Source organism: Mauremys mutica, chromosome 4, assembly GCF_020497125.1.
Source record: "Mauremys mutica isolate MM-2020 ecotype Southern chromosome 4, ASM2049712v1, whole genome shotgun sequence".
Classification (NCBI taxonomy): Eukaryota; Metazoa; Chordata; order Testudines; family Geoemydidae; genus Mauremys; species Mauremys mutica.
This window is the reverse complement of record NC_059075.1, coordinates 101,227,131-101,249,144: the sequence shown is the minus strand read 5'-3', so window position 1 is coordinate 101,249,144 and position 22,014 is coordinate 101,227,131. Positions and strand designations below refer to the sequence as shown.

Genomic DNA, 22,014 nt, shown 5'->3' with positions numbered 1-22,014 from the left:
CACCCCCAGCACCTGCCTTCCAGATTTGAACACCTCAAAATTCAGGAGTGCTCAAGCTTGGTTTGGGCAGCTTTTACTTCATTTCTCCCAAATCAAATATAGTGATCCACTGTAACTTGCTGTAGAAAAAGTAGGATAAAATTGAGCAAGAAATGCTTATTAGGACTGGAATTGCTATTTTCAACAGCCATTGCCTTTTTATTTGTTTGAAAGGAAGACAGTGAGATTGCATTGGCAAATTCCCCATAGAAAGAAAGAGTGGAACAAAAGAATAATAAAGGCACCTCAACTTTTTCTTATTTATGGAGGACAGTCTTATAATATGCATCCAGATATCCTCCAATCACACAAGCTGAAAATTGTTCCACTTTACTGCAGCTCTGTAACCATATGGGAACCAATCCTGTCTGTGTTTTGTGCACATCCAAAATTCCGGCTGAATGACCCGCCCTGGGAACAAGTTACCAGTGACCCAGGGCTGGGGCGGGCACTGGTGTGGGGGAGCCCAGGGCTGGGGCAGCAGCAGGGTGGAGGGAGGGCACTGGTGGGGAGGAAAGGGGGAAGCCCAGCGCTGGGGTGGCAGGGGGTGTGTGTCGGGGGGGGAGAGCCCAGGACTGGGGCAGCAAGAGGGTACAGGGGGAGCCCAGGGCTGGGAAGGGGGACAGCCAAATTTTTTTTTGCTTGGGGCAGCAAAAAACCTAGAGCCGGCCCTGCCGGGTTCCCCCAGCCGCCAGAGCCCCGGGCCCTTTAATTTGACCCTGAGGGCTCCCAGCCACCTCTTTAGCTGGGAGCCCCTGGTTGATTTAAAATAAAGTATCACCTCCCCACCCCAAACCTTCCTTTTTGGCCCACAGCTGTTTTGGTGGGGCGGCGCTGGGGAAGTAGGGTTTGTTTCCGCAGGGCTGGGCGGCCCTGGGGCGGGGTGTTTCCTCGGGCTGGGAGGTTTCGGCCCTCAGCTGTTTTCTTTGGAGGAATGTGGCCCTCGCCGCTTTACGAGTTGTGCAGGCCTGCTCCAGGCGATACTAGCTCTTCAAACCGAGCGGCTCCATGCCCGCCCTCCCCTGCAAAGTGAAAGCAAAAAGAGCACTGCAAAGCAACATGCAATTATGTTAAACCTCCTTATTGCATCATGTGCACCAGTCATCACCTAGCATTATAAGCACTGCAATCCTGAACATAGCAGCAAATATTAGTGGCTTTCAGCTTCAAATTGCTGCCTCAAGGCATCCCTGAACCTTATGACCCTGCACTGTGCCCCTCTAATAGCCCTGGTCTCTGGCTGCTCAAACTCAGCCTCCAGGCGCTGAGCCTCTGCGGTCCAGCCCTGAGTGAAGCTTTCACCCTTCCCTTCACAAATATTATGGAGCGTACAGCACGTGGCTGTAAGCATAGGAATATTGTCATCGGCCACGTCCAGCTTCCCATACAGGCATTGCCAGCGGGCTTTTGAACGGCCAAATGCACACTCAACAGTCATTCTGCACTTGCTCAGCCTATTGAACTGCTCCTTGCTGCTGTCAAGGTTTCCTGTGTGTGGTTTCCGAAGCCATGGCATTAAGGGGTAGGCAGGGTCTCTAAGGATCACAATGGGCATTTCAACTTCCCTTACGGTGATCTTCTGGTCTGGGAAGAAAGACCCTGCTTGCAGCTTCCTGTATAGGCCAGTGTTCTGAAATATGCATGCGTCGTGCACCTTTCCGGACCAGCCTGCGTTAATGTCCGTGAAACGCCCATGGTGATCCACAAACGCCTGGAGAACCATTGAGAAATACCCCTTCTGATTAATATACTCGCGGGCTAGGTGGTTTGGTGCCAGAATTGGAATGTGTGTGCCATCTGTTGCCCCTCTGCAGTTAGGGACACCCATCCACAATGTCACGCACGTTGCCCAGAGTCACGGTCTTTCGGAGCAGGATGCAATTAATGGCCCTGAACACTTCCATCAACACAACTCAAACATTCGACTTTCCTACCCTGAACTGGATAGTGACCAATCAGTTGAAGTCTGGAGTAGCCAGCTTCCGCAGTGCAATCGCCACATGCTTCTCCAGCGACAGGGCAGCTCTCAGTTTCGTGTCCTTGGGCCGCAGGGCTGGGGCAAGCTCATCACACAGTCCCATAAATGTGGCTTTCCTCATGCAAAAGTTCTGCAGCCATTGCTCGTTCTCCCATACGTGCATCATGATGTGATCCCACCACTCAGTTCTTGTTTCCCGAGCTCAGAAGTGGCGTTCCACTGTGGTCAGCACCTCTGTGAATGCCACAAGCAGTATCGTGTTGTAGCTACGTTGCGTGGCAAGATCAATGTCACACTCCTCTTGCCTTTGTAGTTTAAGGAATAATTCCACTGCCACTCATGACATGTCAGAGCAAGCAGCATACTGGTCAGCAGTTCGGGATCTATTCCTGCAGCCTGAAACAGGCAGGGCATGCAGTACACAAACAGTTGAAAGATGGCGCCAAATGGGGACGGAAGCACAGGGATTGCTGGGATGCAAAGCAATGCATCACGGGGCATTGGGACTGGCCCCAGTATGCCCCGTGACCCCCTCTGCCTTCCCACAAGTCTTAGCAGCAAAAGAGAAAGGTACTCTGTGGGATAGCTGCCCAGAGTGCACTGCTCCAAATAGCGCTGCAAGTGTGGACATGCTATTGCACGGGCAACTGTCAGTGTTAACACACAACAGCGGTTTTCCTTCTGTGCTGTCTGAGCAGCGCTGTAACTGCCAGCGCTGTAATTTTGCCAATGTAGACATGCCCTTTATGTTCTGGTTACAGACATTCTGATTTCCCTTATTCCACTTTCTCCACTGAAGAGAGAGAGATCTGTTATCCCATATGTGGTAATGGTTTTAAAACCCCCAATGTTTCTAGGATCATGAAGAATTAAAATCTATATGTAGGGAGTAAAATAAAATAATCTCTCCTGTATCTCAAGACAGTTTAATTACAAAATTGAGAGTTTATCAGTCATTTTAGCTCTTGTTCAGAGGGCAAATGTTTAACACCAGGGAAAATTGTAAAATGGTAATACTTGGTATTTCAGCAAACACTAATACTTTACTTCTCTTGTTTTAGGATCTTCAGCACCCCAATGAATTTATCCGGGGCTCTACTCTTCGTTTTCTTTGCAAGCTGAAAGAAGCAGAATTACTGGAACCTTTGATGCCAGCTATTCGTGCGTGTTTGGAACATCGTCACAGCTATGTGCGCAGAAATGCAGTCCTGGCAATCTACACAATTTACAGGTAAAAATTGTGAATTATTTAAACCTTTGGACCCCAGAGGCCCAAGCTAGTGTCAGTGGATTTCACCTGGGAAGTCCCGATAGAAAAGGAGTCTAATATGAGATTCATTTGAATTTTATTTTAGAATCTGCTTAATTCAGTAGACTTAAAATATATAGTACCTTTTACCATTACAGCTTTCTCAAATATAACTAAGGCCTGATCCTACAAGCCACTTTGAGTGGGCAAACCTCTGCACCTGCCCAGAGCGCCAAAATTGTTGGGAATGAAGATTGTACAGCTGCTGTGAATACATAGAAAGTGGGACAACTTTCAGCTAATTTAATTTAATTTTTTAATTAAGTAGTACAACATTATGATTTAGTTATATGCAGAAGCAGTAATGTGAAAATTGTTCTCAAAGGAAAACTGTATTTGTGTGATTGAATAATACAAATAAACTAAAATTAAACCAAAACCAGTGTGGGGCGGTGGCCTTAGTTACCAGAGTAACAAGCAATAATTCAGTAAATATGAATGTATATATTTCTTACATCCATTCACTTTTTAACATAAGTGCACAAAGGTTTTTGTACAAAAAATGAAGATCTTATCTATTAACACTTCATTTTAAACATTTATGTAGAATACATGCAGTTAAGTATTTAGCTGAATCATTCTGTTTACCTTTATTACATTTTTTCTAACATATTTTTTTTTAAAAGAAACTTTGAACATCTTATACCTGATGCTCCCGAATTGATCCATGATTTCCTGGTGAATGAGAAAGATGCAAGCTGCAAAAGAAATGCATTTATGATGCTAATTCATGCAGATCAGGTAAAATTGGTTATCTTAATTCTCTTATGGTTTTGATATTTTCCTTAAAATTATTTTTGAACACCTAGTTAATGACTGACTAACCCGTTGTTTGATTTGTTGGTGGTGTAAATTATCAATAAAATAAAATAAGTGCAATTTAGTTAGTTCTATGAAAATTATAAACTAGAACTGAAATATTTTTAGAGGTTTAATTAAGTAATAAAAAATACACGGTACAGAAATTTGAGATGGGAAAGCTCTCAGGTCATGCAAAAGAATACATTTTTGAGAGGTACCATATGCTTAGTTTCCCTGGTTATACCTTGGCTGTTTAACTTGGGGCCGAGGTAGCTGAATGTTCTATTTTGACTGAAGATAGGTTCCTGTATATCAGAATATGAGTTTACACTGGCTTCCAACATTATTTTTGGAGGAACAGCTTAATAAGTAAAATGTTTAAGTTTCCCTGGCTTCTGCAGTTCTGTCCATCTCTGTTGCTGGGGATTTTCAGGGTTTTTAAGCGTGTGAAAACTCTAAACGTAGAGCTAATGGAGATATTTGTAAACAATTGGTTATGGCAGATGTTTTAATACAACAAATATGCCTCCCTTCCTCCCTCATGTAAAGACTATTCATAGATTTGTGAAGTATTTGGAAATGTTGAAGAAGAAGAAGAAAGATAAGTGAGGCCTTTACACCTCTCTGTTTTCAAACAGTGCCATCCCCTTATGTGGAAGGGAGATACACTGGCACTGAGAGGCATAATCATCTTTAGCCATGTGAAGATTTGCCACATTACTTACCATTTTGTAACTTATATTAGCTATTTATTTCTCAAATGACATCTCCAGTCTTGGCTCAGAAACCTTTTCCCTCATTGGCTCAACAATTGAAATATTGGTTATGCAGCAATTTTTTGGTGGTTTTGACCTATTTGCCTGGTTGGTGGCAACAAATAAGAAAATAATTGTGCGATGATAATGCTCTTTAGGGCCTAAATGAATTCATTATTTTGTAATTTTGTATATTGTTTTATGCGCTGTTCTAAAAGTGTTAAGTTGAATGTAGCAGAAGGAATAATCTGTGCTTTTAATTTTTATATTGTGATCACTTTAAAATTTGTATTAAAATATAATACTTAAAAACAAACCAGATTACTTGTATTTTATTTCCATAGGATCGAGCTTTGGATTATCTGAGTACCTGCATTGACCAAGTCCAGACATTTGGTGACATTCTTCAGCTGGTTATCGTTGAACTAATTTACAAGGTATGGGGAAATGACTACAGTCATTTAAATAAATGTGCATTTTTACTCTATATTGAAAAAATACAGTTCAGAAAGGTTGGCTGGATAGTGAGATGTTTCATAACTAGAAATCTAGTCTTAAGTGAGCAGCTAGTCCATTTGGAAATGATGACTCATTGTTTAGCTGAACTGGATATAATTTCTCTTGAAAGCAATGGACTGGTCAAGCTTAGAAGGTGCAAGCTAATGCAATGAAATTTGCACACATCTGATTTGCTTTAACCTGGTCTGGGAATAAGTATTTTTTGTTTTCTGTGTTTCTCCCTCTTATGGAGTACTCCATAAGACTAGCTAGTGCAGGGCATTCTTTACATGTTGAGATCTTAAGAGGTGTATAATACTCTCTCGCTTCATATTGCCTGGTTCCTATCAACCTAGACTGAGGGGTTCTTATCCTCAAACAAAGTCATTCCTGCTTTTCACTGCCCCCTGCAGCGAGGTAATTAAGGAGATAAACTAGGGTTCTTGTATTTTTACAATAGCTTTTTATTTTTCTTCAGTATGCTTTCCATCTATTGTTTTTTTTTTCATCTAGGTCTGCCATGCTAATCCATCAGAAAGAGCTCGATTTATACGCTGTATTTACAACTTATTGCAGTCATCTAGTCCTGCAGTAAAATATGAAGCAGCAGGAACACTAGTTACACTCTCCAGTGCACCAACAGCAATCAAGGTATTGCAGTGATTTATGATATTTAAGAATGCTTTAATAACTTGTCTTGCATTACACTGGGTTAGCAATTTAACATGTATAATGTCTGAAAGATTGATGTTCTTTGTCGCATGACTGTTTTGACACTAGACAAATGACTCAACCATCTTGTGAATATCTCCCTTTTCAGTGGTTGGCTAATGTGAGCCTCTGGATGTTTGTCATTGGCCAGTAGGAAATGAGTTTGTGGTCTCTATCCAATTGCCAGTGGACAGATGTAAACATTACACAAACCACCTCCACAGTTGATACTAACTTGAAGTCGTCTTGGTGCTCTGAGCAATGAAGCCAAATACTGAATAGTTACAGACTAAGGTCTGTTCTACACTGCTGAAGTCGACATACTTAGGTCCACTTACCGCAGTGTCTTAAGTATGGGTTACCCATTTGAGTAAAGCTTGCAAGATTGGCCCCTTAATGTGCAGCTGGGCGTATATTTTGTTTATTTGATCTTTTTGGAAGAGGGAACCATAAAAACAGACCCTATCTTTAGCCTGTAAAATTCGTAGTTTGAATATAAATCATGTTATATGGGCTGGTGAGATTACCTTTGTGAGCTGTAAGAACAAAGCTAATTTAGATGAGCTTCAATCTCACCATTGCCTTTGCAACTTTCTGGAGTTGGGTGCTAGTAAAAAAAAAAAAAATTCCGGGTATTTCTGGCCAGCGTCTCTGCTCAATAGGTAAAACTGCCTTGTAGCACAGAAAAGGCTACCAGTAATGCATCATCAAGTAAGCCCTAAATTGAAAAATGGTTCCAGCAATGAATTCCTAGAAAACTGTTCAGCTGCCTAGTTTATCTTACATATTATTAAAATAACCCCTCATACGTTTCTAGAGTGTGTTTCTTCATTGGATTTCCCCCAGGAATTGGTGTTTCCTAGGAATAGTTCTTATCTTTCCCACAGTTTCTAAAAAATTTTGAAAAAATGCTTTCACTCTTTTTTATTATTATTTAGGCAGCGGCTCAGTGTTACATTGACTTAATTATTAAAGAGAGTGATAACAATGTGAAACTGATTGTGTTGGATCGCTTGATTGAACTGAAAGACCATCCTGCTCATGAACGAGTATTACAAGTAAGTGCCCTACAAGTGTTGTTGTTTTTTTGTTTGCCTTGGGAAAATCTATTTTAGATTTTACTTTAACTAAAATAAAAATAAAATTCTGTCATTATGGTAAGAAAAAATAATGTACTTTTGACATTTAAAATAATCGGCGTGTTTATAAAATGCTGCTGGACAGTATTTTATGTTTAGGTTTAGTTTTATTTGATAGCATCAGAACTAGCAGCGATAAACAGGACCGGCTCCAGGCACCAGCGCAGAAGCAGGTGCTTGGGGTGGCCAATGGAAAGTCCCTCTCGGAGGGAAGGACCGGCCGCCGAATTGCCGCCGAAGAATGAAACGGCGCAGTAGAGCTGCCGCCGAAGTGCTGCCAATCACGGCTTCCCCCCCCCCCCCCTTTCGCCACGTGGGGCAGCAAAAAAACTGGAGCTGACCCTGGCGATAAAGGGTGATTTTTTTGGAAAACTTCAATGATTTAGTTTGTTTGAAAAATACTACATAAAATTACAGTGTATTAGACAAATATTTTGAATTTCCTTAATGAACAGCCAGGGTTCAGATACTAATCTCAGAACAGGAAAAAAAGATAAAAAATCTTAATTGAGACTAAGAATCATTTTATCATTATACTTTTCTGTCAATATGCTATACACAACTAACATGTTTTTTGAACGATCTCTTCAGTAATTCTGTACTGTAGCTTTGGAATTTGTATATTTGCACAAAAAAGAAAGAAGACTTAATTAAAGCAAGAAAATTATTTTTTGTCTGACTAAATGTTGGTTTTGAAACTTAATTTAAGTGCGTTTATTGATTTCAGGATCTGGTTATGGACATACTGAGAGTGCTGAGTACTCCAGATTTAGAAGTGCGCAAGAAAACCCTTCAGTTAGCTCTGGATCTTGTGTCTTCCAGAAATGTGGAAGAGGTAAATATGTATTTTTTTGTGCTTTAGTTCTAGCTTGTTCTTCAGTAAAGCATGTGGTTCAGTTGAAACTTATTTGATGTGTTTTATAGCTGGTGATTGTTTTGAAGAAAGAAGTAATTAAAACAAACAATGTGACAGAACATGAAGATACTGACAAATACAGGCAGTTGCTTGTTCGGACACTGCATTCCTGTAGCGTTCGGTTTCCAGATATGGCTGCAAATGTTATTCCTGTGGTATGCAAATATTTAATTATATTTACAGTAAATGTGTTTTAACTGATCTCCAAGATCCTTGCTACTTTCTCCAAGAAAATAACTGAAGCTTAGATCTTACCTTTTAATATCTTCTTTGTAAAGGTGTTATTGTAAATTATACTACTATTCCCCTAATAAGTTTAGGGCTTCTTTGTCATTTGCTGGTTACCCATCTTCTATAAGTTTTAATTTTATATATAAATTACTGTTCTTGATGAACACGAACTGGAAAATTGTGGGTTTTTTTTGTTTTTTGTTTTTTTTAATCAGTACACACTAACCCATGCAAATAGAAAAAATGTTTCAAGGTGCTTATTTATTGGAATGCGCAAGTTTTGCTTGAATGAAGTATGAAGGCATGAATTCTTTGATCTCTAGGGAACGAATATAAAAGATACATAGTTTGTTCTCTTTATTCTTCTGAATTAGTAGAGAGAGCTTTGGGGTAGCTCAGCTTAAATCGGTTTGGCATCAGTTTGCAAATGACGGGCAAAATACTATATTCACTTTTGTTTCTTGTCCTTGTTCCTTCTGTTGCTGTTCAGCACTTGGTGCTGTAATAGTTCTTGTAAATGTTGTGACCGTTTAAAGTTATGTAACTCTGCTGTTTGAGCTTGTGTTCACTCTTGTTTGTCCTAGTTGATGGAGTTCCTAAGTGATAATAATGAAGCTGCAGCTGCTGATGTCTTGGAATTTGTGCGTGAAGCAATTCAGCGGTTTGATAATCTCAGACTACTTATTGTTGAGAAGATGCTGGAAGTCTTTCATGCCATTAAAACTGTCAAGTAGGTTTAAAATATTTTTAAAGAATACACTGCACATTAACTAAATTTAAGAATTCTCATGCACCTTGAAACTGTTTGAAAGGGGAAATTAGATGAGAGAATTTTATTTTGAGCAAACTTCAGACTACAGACATTCCCTACTTAAAATGAATTTATATTTGCCAGGAAATTTATTTCTGGGGAATTTCTTTCCCTCCAAATTTGTGTGAAAAACATAATAAACTATCGCATTGAGTGAGGTACATTGACTTAATAAATCTCATTTTTATGATGCAATTGTTAGTTGTTTGCTTTACATTTGCTAGACAGCAGCATTGACGATGAAGGCTAAATCTAAAATGTTGTAATCGTTAAAATAACCTAGTGTTGCCAAGGGATGACCACAACATGATTTTAAATGCATTTGATTTGAAGGAAACTAGAAATTGCTTATTGTATGTTATCAGAGAACTCACTGTAAAAGAACTCCAATCTACAGCAGAATATGAAATAAGTGGTGGCTGCAAGGAGTCCTAGCTTCCTTTGCCTGGCACTAAAAATTTAGTATTCTGATGGACCGGCAGAGCTTCAGTCATAGCAGAAGTAATCATGTTTTTTCTCTGACATTATACCACTTTTATTATTGTGATACCTAGCGCACATCTGAATCATAACTTCATTACAATCCAGATAAAATTGTAACCTCCTATTGGGCAGAAGATGGACTAAATTGAACAATCGGGGAGTGTTCATCCACAATACCTGTTTTGATTGAAATCTTCCTAGAATATATTTTTCCTTATTGACCTGATAGCGGCTTTAAAATCTGACCCAATTTCAGTGTGTATGGTTTATTAGAAACATTACAACTGACCTCATAATAAAATAGCGGTTCAGCTAAACATTTGTAAAGTGTTGAAATTGAATTTACACGTATTAAGATTAATGTAGCTAAGAATAAATCCTTAGCAGAAAACTCTCCTTGTATAGTTATTTTAATTTGAATATTGAGTTTATAATTATACAATGGGATAGGATAGCAGTGCCAAAAAGCTGATTGTCTTGACCAGTCACGTTATATATTTTTAGCTTGTTGCATACTGTAAGCACAATGTATTTTTTTTTCCTCATACTGTAACTCATAGCCCCATGAAGCTGTTCAGTGTAGCACTTCCTCATTGTGCATTAGAACATAATGGAAGAATCATTACCAGTAGTGCTTGAAAACGCGTCTTAATTATGTTTCTTATCTCAGGATTTACAGGGGAGCTTTGTGGATCCTTGGAGAATATTGTAGCACAAAGGAAGATATACAAAGTGTAATGACAGAAGTCCGCAGATCACTGGGAGAGGTATGTGTGTATTGTCTAAAAAACTCTTTCTGCTTTCATTTCTATATTTTTATATGTAATGTATTTTTCAAGAGAAGATTTAAAAATTGATATAAGATGCAATAGTATTTTGAACTTCAAGACTTTGCAGGCTCTGTCATGTGTAGTCTTACTCTAGAGCAATAATTATTCATGTCTTCATGCATCATTTACTTCTGATAAACTAGTAAACCATCATCATCATACTCCGAGGAAGCGATATCTGATTATCTGATAATCTCATTGTCAGAAAGGGAAACAAGAATCCTTATTCGGAAAGAATACCGCAAATTTGAAATTATAGGGTACACCTTGACTAGTGTGTGTCTGCTTACAAATGGCGAGTACATGAAGTTTTAATTTGTAAAAGGCATCCAAGACAGTATAGAGGGGGCAAGGCTTATTCCTGTTTTGGAATGAGCTCTTGGGTATATTAACACCCCCTTCTAAAAGAAATTTTTTAAAACTCTCCAAATTATTATGCTGTAATTGACCTATCCCTGTTTAAGAGGTGGAGAAGTGACAACACTTGTATGAAAAAAAGGCTGCTTTCCTTAAAACAAAAAGATTGTCTTTATATTCAAATTCTTTACTGAATTCTTTGTTAATTTAGCATATATTTAATGTCTCCTGTTGTTCATTGTCAGATCCCAATAGTGGAATCTGAAATAAAGAAAGAAGCTGGTGATCTGAAACCTGAAGAGGAGGTGACTGTGGGTCCAACCCAAAAATTGGTGACAGAGATGGGCACCTATGCTACACAGAGTGCCCTCAGTAGTTCCCGACCTGCCAAAAAGGAAGAAGATAGGTAACTAGGCATTTTATATTTTACTAGTGGTAGCTACATTAAAAATGATTAAAATACTAAAGCCTTTCCAGAATTCTTCTGTCTGAAAAGGAACTTCTGCATGTATTCTTCAGCTAAACATTTCTTCCTAGGAGAGGATTTTGGTGTGTGTTTGAAACATTCATTGCTCTGTTGTCCCTCCATATCCTCCTTACTTATGTCAATCTCTAATAGCAAAACTCGTGTTTATCACCCCTTTAGTTCTTAGATGTGCAAACAAAACAGGGTGGATTGATACTTGGCCAAAATGTGGCACTGTAGCGGCAATAAAATATGGAAATTGCCACATTTTCTAGTTGTTTCCGCTTTTCCAGAAAACAGTTCATTTAGGCTGAAGTCCATTTTTCTGTGATACAGACTGATTTAGTTTAATATTTCCTTTTAATCCTGGGTTGGTCTGTAGCTTTATGATGTGGACTGGCAGTGAAAATATGAGTTTTTTCCTCTATTATATTCTCCACTTTCTGTCTTCTCGTCTGTCATTCTTTCTTTTCCTCCATTTTTCTCCATAATTTTATCCCATAAGTCTTACTATTCTTTCCTTTTCTGTTTTAGTCTCTCCCTCTCTGTTCAGTGCTGAGTGACTACCTGAGCTTTATGGCAAAGACCATTGCCCTATTGAAGGCTATTATCTTCCAGATGATACTTTGACCACTTGTGATCTTTAGTCAACACATGGCACTTCTTGTAAAAGTACATTTGTTAACTCTGATGTACTGGCCAAATTCCAATTTGGGTGAATTACATTCTGTCTACCTAAATTCCCCCTGCAATTTTAATCGGGTATGGTGTTCGTCACTTGTTACCTAAATTATTGCTTAATGTTCCTGTGCTCTGCTAAACAGTTGCATGTTCTATGTCACTAGTGGGTGAAATGATTACTATATTCTTATATATTTCACAGTGAGTTATTTTGTGGCTTAGTTAGCTCATACTGGTACAGAGCTGTGAGATCCTTTGATGATAAAAGTGAAAGTTATCCTTTATTCTTTCCACTTCCCGTCTCACTGCCAGTGTATGTAAAACTTCACTTAGTCTCTGAGACCTTCCAAACTGTCTGTACAACACTGGTCTTACAATATGAGAGCTAAAGTAAAATGTGGAAAAAAGGAGGAGAGACACAATGTCTTCCAAAACTAACACCCCATGATTGACTTTCTTTGCAGACCTCCATTACGAGGATTCTTGCTGGATGGGGATTTCTTTGTTGCTGCCTCCCTTGCCACAACTTTGACTAAGATTGCTCTACGCTATGTGGCTCTTGTTCAGGAAAAGAAGAAACAAAATGTAAGTCATATTTCCTCTGGCAGTTCTTACAGATCTGATCATAAGCTTTTGAGAGAGGCCCAGAAATGAAATGCCTACATTCCTTGTGTTTGATGATAATTAATCTAGTCCCAAATAGAATCATAGAAGAATCATAGAATCATACGGTTGGAAGAGACCTCAGGAGGTCATCTAGTCCAACCCTCTGCTCAAAGCAGGACCAACCCCAGCTAAATCAGTTGGGGACCAAAGCAGGACCAACCTCAACTAAATATTTCTTACTACTTTCCAACTGGTATGACTGGCACGTCTCTTGGGTTCTAAGCAACAAGTCACTGACACAAATCATTTTACCTGCTGGGATATAGTTTTAATTTTTAACCATATTTTAAACTTGAATGTTAAGACAAATGTAAATATTTCTACATTTTTAAGAATATATAAGATTTAATAACCCCCTTCCTCTCTCCTTTCCACCTTTAGTCTTTTATTGCCGAGGCTATGTTGCTAATGGCCACTATTCTCCATTTGGGTAAGTCCTCTCTTCCCAAGAAGCCAATTACAGATGACGACGTGGATCGTATCTCCCTATGTCTGAAGGTTTTGTCAGAATGTTCTCCTCTAATGAATGATATTTTCAACAAGGAGTGCAGACAGTCCCTTTCTCATATGCTGTCAGCTAAACTAGAAGAGGAGAAACTTTCTCAGAAGGTGAGATATTGTAAATTTCATTGTGTAATCATAAACTTTTGGGTGCTTGAATTTTGACGTAAGCTCGCACCCAAGGATACTCCATGAGCTGCATAAAGTTCACTACTTCAGTGTACGTTAGAAGATAGAATTAATACTTTGCTTTCTTACCACAGAAAGAGTCAGAGAAGAGGAATGTGACAGTTCAGCCAGATGACCCCATTTCCTTCATGCAGCTTACTGCTAAAAATGAAATGAACTCAAAGGAAGACCAATTTCAGCTGAGCCTTCTGGCAGCAATGGGGACCACACAAAGAAAAGAAGCTGCTGATCCTTTGGCATCCAAACTCAACAAGGTAATGTATAGTTCAGTATCTTATTTTTGTAAGTGTTTTGCTCACACCTAGAGTCAAATGTTGACGATTGGGTTTGTGAGAGCTAAGGAACCTAATTAAGCTCATCAGGTATCTGAAAAGTTCAGTTAGGTTTCGTTGTTGGAGAGGAAGGTGGGGGGTCCTGAGAAGTGAAGAATCCTTTTGTCCCTGTGCTTCATGATGCTCCCTTGGCCCCATGCTATAGGTTGGGGGAGGTGGGAATTGGAGAAGAGAAACCAGGAAGTGGTGAGGTGGTGCGATGTGGAGACGTTGAGTTTGTTGGATGGCTCAAGAGCCAGGTAAGGTTTATTAGGGTGGTGAGAGGATGACGACAGGGAGTGCCATGGAATGAAGATCCTGTTCCTTCCTCCCCGTATCCTGAGGCTCTTTTGACCCCATGCAGTATTTTTTTTGCTCCACTTTCCTGCCTTCTATTCCCCAGAAGCCATTCAGGAGGATCCAAGGGAAAGAACCCCTACTTCGCTACCCACTCTGGGGACCAGGAAGCAGAAATATCTTAAAAAATCAAAAACAAACCTAAGAAACTTCCCAGAGAAGACTTTCCAATATTTGGTTTTCATTCAGTTTAATCATAACTCAGCATTTTCTGGGTTTCTAATGTTTGCGTTTTTAAAAAATAACTGTAACATTATTGTAAGTTGGAGAGGCAGAGATTCTATGGTTTAGAGGGTTTTTTTTAAATCCTTAAGGGTCTGATATGTATTATGAACTTTAACTCACATTTAACAAAAAAAGTATATGCATATGAGAGGGGGTCTATTGCTTATTTAGTTAATCTTTTCATACTTGAAGACCCTCTCTTAACAGTGAAATTTATGAACTTTTAATGGTTCTTAAATTGATTACTTTTAAAAAATCATTAATCAGTTTGTTGACGAAGCTTCTATTGATAGGGTGAAGAGTTCGTTTTTTCAGGGGCAGGAGTTTAAATACAAAAACAATAAGCTAATAGTACAAAACTAAAGGTGGTCTTTGTACAGATCTCGTTTAATTAGCAATTTTGTCTTAGACTACCAGTCTCATCTGTTTTAGCAAATATTTTTCTCTTTTTCTATTGTTTTTGTTCCGTCTCTGCACTTGTGTGACCATGTTCAACTTTTTAAACTGGCAGTGGGGAAAGATACTTCAACAATTTGTATTAATCTTCTTTCCTTGACAGGTTACTCAGTTGACAGGTTTCTCAGATCCTGTCTATGCAGAAGCATATGTTCATGTCAACCAGTATGATATTGTATTGGATGTGCTTGTAGTAAACCAGACCAGTGATACTTTGCAGAACTGCACATTAGAACTAGCCACACTAGGTAAGGAATAATCTAGTGCAACAAGAATATTTGTTGATATAATTAGGTCTGAAATTAAGCAGCGGACATTGTTGAAGTACAAGAAATTGCATCTCATATTATAAATGCCTAAAGAATTGTTTAATAAAACCAACTACTTATCTTAAAAGGTATTTTAAAATGCGTTTTAAAGAATTGATTTTTCATGGAGCAAGTAAACTTTCTTCTGCTGTTACTGATAACGTGATCATGTGCCTTCTGGGCAGTCTTCTTCCTGTACTTGCTTCACAGTCAGGGTTGAGGCAAGTTGGCAAGGCAGTGTGGGGAAACTTGGACTGCTGTTGCACATGTTTTATCTATTCTATGGATGAATAAGGGACCTAGGCATTTCCATCACCTTTCATAAGCACTAAATTCAGACTAAAATCTGGAGGGGGGGGGGATCAGAATGGGCACATGACTTGAATTTCACATGGAGGCTGCAGTGTATGTGTCAAATAAGCTTTTTTCTGTCTTTATTTTCCTTCACATCAGTTTTATACTTTTAATATGTTGATATTATAGACCAGTGGTTCCCAGCTGGGGCGCCGCAAGCCCCGATACCCTGTAGGGCAGAAGCTCAAAACCCATGGGCAGCGTTGGAGGGTGCCTGGGGGGCCTTGTCCCCACCCCCAACTGCAGTGCGAGAGCAGGGCAGTCCCAGGAACCAGCTCCACACCTCCCCACTTCCTCCTCCTCTCCCACCACCTGGCCAGGTCAGAGTCAAGAAGCAGCAGTGCAGGACGGCTGCTGCTCTGGCTTGTGCCATGGAGCAGGCAGCCACAGCACTTCCCCATTTCCTCCTCCTGCTGGTTACTGGGGCTGCAGCTGCTCCTCAGCTCCCAGCCCCCTTTGACTGCTCATGCAGCCAGTAAGAGCCACCTGGGCGGTTGACCCGGCTCCATGGCTGGCAGAGCCCTAGGGGAGCAGTGACTGAAGGGGAAGGCCCTCCCAGCAAACAGCCCCTATCTGCCCCTTTTCATGCACACTGAGTTACACCCCCTGCCTGCACACAGCCCCTATCTACCTCTTCCCTAACAGTCCCTAGTTAGCCCCTCCCTGCACCCTGAGTGGTTTTCAAACTTTTTGAGCTGAGCTCCCCTTCTTTGAGTTATAATACTTGGTTGCACACCCACCCACCTAGACCCAGGGTAGCCTGCTGAGATGAGTCAGGTGGAAGTGGTGCTCCCTTCCCAGGCCCCACCATGCAGAGCTGGGCCGAGCTCTGGTGGGCCCTGCCCACTCCCCAAAATAGAAGTTAAACTGTGCCTATGCCCAAGGGCCCCCCCTCCCTGCCCAGTGTCCAAAGCCCAGCGCCATTTGACTTCAGTGGGCTTTGAATCAGGCCATTAATGTTTTAATTAATGTGTACATTTCATTAGTGCTTCAGCTTTCAAATATGTTGGATCAGTGTTTTACAGTTTATTGACTTCATTGCAATTTTGGTAAGATTTTAGAATTCAGATCAGAAATGGTAATCTGCTGTGTCCTGAAACTGATTTTAATTGGACTTTATCTCTTGTCTGTTCGTAAACTGTTCTTTAAAAAAAAATTTTAACAGGTGACTTGAAATTAGTGGAAAAACCATCTCCTTTGACGCTTGCTCCTCATGATTTTGCAAACATTAAGGCTAATGTCAAAGTAGCATCAACAGAAAATGGAATCATTTTTGGTAATATTGGTAAGTAGACAATTCTGTGTGCAACCTTAAAAAAAAATTAGAATACTTAACTTTCTGTGGAGAAGTAGAATTATTTTTAAAAAATTTAATGCTGAAAGATAAGTGAAAAATTCTATGATATGAGAATGTTTTATTGCTGGATTTAAAAAAAATTCATTATGAACGTAATTTTTAATATTTTTTAAAAAGCATGCTGGTGTAATGCAATGCCTGTGAGTGGTTACAGTGGGGATTGAATCTAAGTCTCTTTGGATTTAAAAGCATGACCCACATCTGTTAATTCAAAGTAGGGTGACCAGACAGCAAGTGTCAAAAATTGGGATGGAGGTGGGGGGTAATAGGCTTCTTTATAAGAAAAAGTCTCAAATATTGGGACTGTCCCTATAAAATCGGGACATCTGGTCACCCTAATTCAAAGGTTTTAGGAAACTTTTAAACTTCTTGGAGCCAGCCACTAGAGGGACAGAGACCAACACTCTGCATGTGTTGGTTATACCAACAAATCTCAATTGAACACTCATTTTGTGTTGACAATTCTGTAGCCACTTTCAATTTGTAAACCTGTGGTTTGTTTTTCTTGTTTGCAGTGTATGATGTATCTGGAGCAGCCAGTGACCGAAACTGTGTTGTCCTCAGTGATATTCACATTGACATCATGGATTACATCCAGCCTGCTTCTTGTACTGATGCAGAGTTCCGCCAAATGTGGGCAGAATTTGAATGGGAAAACAAAGTTAGTTCTTTTGGCGATGATCTATTTGCCATTGTTACCTAGCTTTACACTAGTACCTTATCTCAACAGTTTTCAACTAAAACAATCACCAAAAAATGATTTCAGTAACACACTGGTTATTTTACATAACCCAAGCTTCATTTTAAAACTAGAAGGTTGCAGCTGTTTCCATTCTATAGATAGCTTGCCCTATATAAGTTAGTGTACCGTTGTCTTCTGCCAAACCTCCTCATTTGAAAAGCTGCTCCAGGATATGAAAGGAAGTCTCCAAGCTGTAAAATATGTAGATCATTTGTTTTAAAAGTCTGATTCTTCTGTTGGTTTCCTGTCACTTGTTTACTGAAGCTGGGCCTTGCTTATGTCTGAGGTGCATGTAGAGCTTTACCTCCAATCCAAGGGAGGCTCAATTGCAGCTACACAAATTGGCTTAGAGGGGTGTGCATGAAGCCTGTCACTTATTCATGTGGACATTGCAGAAATTTTACAAGCTCAGCGTCTTTCAGGGTTCAGAGAATCGTAGGAACGTAGGGCTGGAAGGGACCTCAAGAAGTCATCAAGTCCAAGCATCTACGCTGAGGCAGGAACAAGGAAATCTAGATCATCCATGATAAGTGTTTGTCCAACCAATTCTTAAAAGCCTCCAGTGATGTGGTTTCCACAACTTCACCTGGAACCCTATTTCAGAGCTTAACTACAGTTATAGTAAGAAAGTTTTCTTAATATCTAACTTAAATCTCCCTTGTAGATTAAGCTCATAACTACTTGTTCTACCTTCTGTGGACACAGAGAACAATAGATTGCAGTCCTTTTTATAGCAGCCCTTAACATATTTGAAGACTATCAGGTCTCCCCACAGTCTTCTTTTCTCAAGATTAAACATGCTCAGTTTGTTTAACTTTTCCTTATAGGTCAGGTTTTCTAAACCTTTTATCATTTCTGCTGCTGTCCTCTGTTTGATCACGTCTTTCCTAAAGTGTGGCACCCAGAATTGGGTGCAGTGCTCTAAGTAAGGCCTCACTGTTGCCGAGTCAAGTGGGACAGTTACCTCCCTTGTCTTACATATGACACTCCTGTTAATGCGCCCAAGAATATTAGCCTTTTTTGCGGGGGCATCACATTGTTGACTCATATTCAATTTGTAATCCGCTATAGCCCCTAGATCCTTTTTCACAGTATTACTGCCTAGTCAGTTATTCCCCATTTTGTAGTTGTGCATTTGTTTTTTCCTTCCTAAGTGAAGTACTTTGCACTTGTCTTTATTGAATTTCATCGTGTTGGTTTCAGACCAATTTTCCCATTTTTTTGAGGCAGTTTTGAATTCTAATGCTGTCCTCTAAAGTGTTTTCAACCCCTCCCTGCCTATTTTATAAGGCTATTCTCCACTCCATTATGCAAGTTATTAATGAAAATATTGAATAGTACTGGTCCCTGGAGGACTGCCTAGACTTGCCCTCCCAATAACTACTTTTTGAGAATCATCTTCCAACCACTTAATAACTTTAATCTTGAATGCATTTCCATAGTTTTCTTGTGGGAATGTCACGTGGGACTGTAATCAAAAGCCTTGCTTAGATCAAAATATATTCTGTTTACTGCTTCCTGTATATCCAACAGGCTAGTAACCCTGTCAGAGAGTTTAAGTAATTTGCATGTGATACGCACATCAAATTGGGCAACTTATTAGGGTCATTAAATAGAAAAAAAAAGTGTACAATCCCAGTCTGTAATACAAATTACAATTGTACCCAACTAAAAGGAATGCTAACATACTTTTCAGGCAGATTTTTTTCCCCCCAGTTTTTTTCTTTTCGCCCTGTTCGCTCTAGATTTCTTCTCTCTGGTAATAAGAGTCTAAACACCAGGGCTAGGAGCTCCCCGAGTCCAAATGATAGATCTTTAGTCCTCTTCTGTTTGCACAGGCAGTGTTGAGCTGGCTCAAGAGCAACTTCAAAGGGACTGGTTCCTATGGTTGGCTGTTTGTGCCAGCTGCACCCTTCTCCTTGTGCATTGCTTTTCAGCAGATACCTGGATTTTTTGGCAAGGTTTGAGCTAAGATCATAATGTTTTGTGTAAGCTTTGATGTGCTAGGGCAGCCATCATAAAAAGATCTTTGAGAGGAGGCTGTGTGGTGCGCTTCCTGGAATAGTGAGGCAGTTAGAGCCCTCCGTACCTGTGTCTTTTCTTTTCCTCACGCCCCTTGACTTCATCGTCCAGTTTGTCTGAGAGTTCCTTCCCTGGGTCTTGAGCCTCGAGTAATCCTAGATCTTCACAATCTGAGATATAGCAAAGGTAGTTTGATTCTGGCACGGGAAAGTTTCTAGCAATGAAAAAAGGAAAAATGGATGCACACTCACTCTCACTGCTCCACACAACCTTTCTTGCAGTAACCTGTCCTCCATGCAGTTCTACATGACTCAGGCTTTTGTTGGCCATTTAGCAGAATAAACCCCTTCTCCCAAGGAGTTTAAAGTAAACACTTAAAGCCCACCTTGCCGCTAAGACATATAAAACAGATCCTGACCACTTGTAGTCATTAAAGTTCCAATGCCACTTTAAGAGTATAAGTTTTCTGTATCTTTTCCAAGTTCCTGCTCTAGTTACGATTAGGGTGACCAGATAGCAAGTATGAAAAATCGGGACAGTGTGTGTGGGGTATTAGGTGCCTATATAAGAAAAAGCCCCAAATATTGGGACTGTCTCTACAAAATCAGGACATCTGGTCACCCTAATTATGATCATCCTACCTAAATTTCTCTGGCAGTTTCAACTGGATACAATACTCTTCTTCACTTTCTGTCCTAAACTGTCACAGTATCATTGTACAGTGTTGAACAGTATCATAGTATGCTATTGAATGGCTGCTTTTTTCAAGAGGTGCCTGTATTTCATTGGAGGGTGAAGTAAACACTAGCATTGGTCAGTCAGAGAAAAGCTACTGGACTACATGTATCTTTGACTTGTTCTGGTATGGTAATTCAAATGTACACATTTAGGCTGTAACTAGACTTGAAGCAACCATTCATGATAAAGACTCTTTCCACATGTTTAGCAACGTATGATGTACACTTATTTTGACTGATACTTTCTACCATATATTTAAATAAGAGGCCATCCCTACTTAACCACTGGATGGTGGAAGATGAAACCTTTTTGTAAGATTCTCCAATATAAAAGGACTTACAGCAATCAACAAGTACAGTATGGTACTACAGGATAACTGACAGTGACACTTTCTTTTCCATAGTCCTAGAACAAAAATGATTTAAAACGTGCCAGAGAAGCTGATGAAAATGGTCACACCTTGTTCTTTCTTTCTTGAAGGTTACAGTTAATACAAACATCATTGATCTAAATGAATACTTACAGCACATACTAAAATCAACCAACATGAAATGCCTTACCCCAGAGAAGGTAAGATACTTGCTGAAAATTCTTCAAGCACTTTTTAAACTGGAGTAAAATTACTGTGCGAGTATAAATAGATTTGGATGCCAAAATATAGCATATTTTTTCCCACCTCTTGAATTCTTCTTGGGCATTGATTTCACTCTTCTTTGGAAGCCACGTGTTGCATAGGATAAGTTTCTTAGAACTCTCATCAGATATATTTATATATTTAAAAAATTCAAAACAAAAACACACATTATCAAACAGACACACTCCTGCACACACTTCTCCCTCTAGAGAGAGGATGAGAAACCAAACAATAAACCACAGATGTGTAGTCCAGTTGATTAATTCACTACTGGAAGGCACTCGGATACTAATGATGATGAACGTAGTATAGGAACCTATATAGAACAATATTTTCCAGTACCCTTTTTGGAGTTTGTGTTCTTTAGACTATTTACCTGGTCTAGTTTCTAAATTTATACCTCCACCAATTATATAGATCTATGTTTAGTCTGGAAGATTTTAGTATTCTTTAGTATTTAATACACTTTAGAAATGTATGCTCTAAGAAAGCTAAAAGGAAATTCATGGTAACAATAATTTTCAACCACTTTCTTGCTTTAGCTGAGCAAGAAGCAGTTAATAAAATGTCAGCTAACATCTGCTTCAGAATGGTCAGCACAATTTTTTCAATAGGTCAAGACTTCCTTCCTTTCAGTAGGAATTAATCTTTTTTAAAGCCTATATCTCATTTAAATGACTTGATTAAATCTGTCAGTTTTCATTTTAGAAAGCTCTATTAATGTTTCCTTCAGAACCAGAGTCCAAGTATCTTACAAAAAGCTGTATTTAGAAGGATAGATTTTAAATATAAAAACCTACTGAGTTGTGCTTAATATGGAACAAAATATGTCTGTTAAAGGACAATTAGCCTTTTGCAAAGAGTTAAATTTAAGTGTTCTTTCTCTAGGCACTTTCTGGTTACTGTGGCTTTATGGCTGCCAATCTGTATGCACGTTCCATATTTGGAGAAGATGCACTTGCAAACGTCAGCATTGAAAAGCCAATTCATCTTGGACCAGATGCTCCCGTCACTGGCCACATACGAATTCGTGCAAAGAGTCAGGTAATGAATGATAGGTTTTTTTAAAGCTTTGTCTCTATAATTTTTATTAGGAGTTCTATAAACATTTGCAGAGCTTGCACTGTAGTTTATGGTTAATTTTTAGTA

General features: G+C 39.4%; 1 protein-coding gene across 3 annotated transcripts in view; it reads left to right on the top strand.

The window, feature by feature from the left end:
• COPB1 (COPI coat complex subunit beta 1) overlaps positions 1-22,014 on the top strand; it is a 46,746-nt gene that overhangs the window by 22,030 nt on the left and 2,702 nt on the right. For all 3 annotated transcript variants that reach the window (XM_045016092.1, XM_045016090.1, XM_045016093.1), the window contains 18 exons: positions 3,079-3,248; positions 3,953-4,067; positions 5,227-5,319; positions 5,894-6,031; positions 7,030-7,149; positions 7,958-8,065; positions 8,155-8,301; positions 8,962-9,107; positions 10,342-10,438; positions 11,104-11,264; positions 12,470-12,590; positions 13,053-13,280; positions 13,436-13,615; positions 14,814-14,958; positions 16,538-16,657; positions 17,245-17,390; positions 20,712-20,801; positions 21,754-21,909. In XM_045016092.1, coding sequence (XP_044872027.1) covers positions 3,079-3,248; positions 3,953-4,067; positions 5,227-5,319; positions 5,894-6,031; positions 7,030-7,149; positions 7,958-8,065; positions 8,155-8,301; positions 8,962-9,107; positions 10,342-10,438; positions 11,104-11,264; positions 12,470-12,590; positions 13,053-13,280; positions 13,436-13,615; positions 14,814-14,958; positions 16,538-16,657; positions 17,245-17,390; positions 20,712-20,801; positions 21,754-21,909 — 2,481 coding nt within the window. The remainder of the gene's footprint in view (positions 1-3,078; positions 3,249-3,952; positions 4,068-5,226; positions 5,320-5,893; positions 6,032-7,029; positions 7,150-7,957; positions 8,066-8,154; positions 8,302-8,961; positions 9,108-10,341; positions 10,439-11,103; positions 11,265-12,469; positions 12,591-13,052; positions 13,281-13,435; positions 13,616-14,813; positions 14,959-16,537; positions 16,658-17,244; positions 17,391-20,711; positions 20,802-21,753; positions 21,910-22,014) is intronic.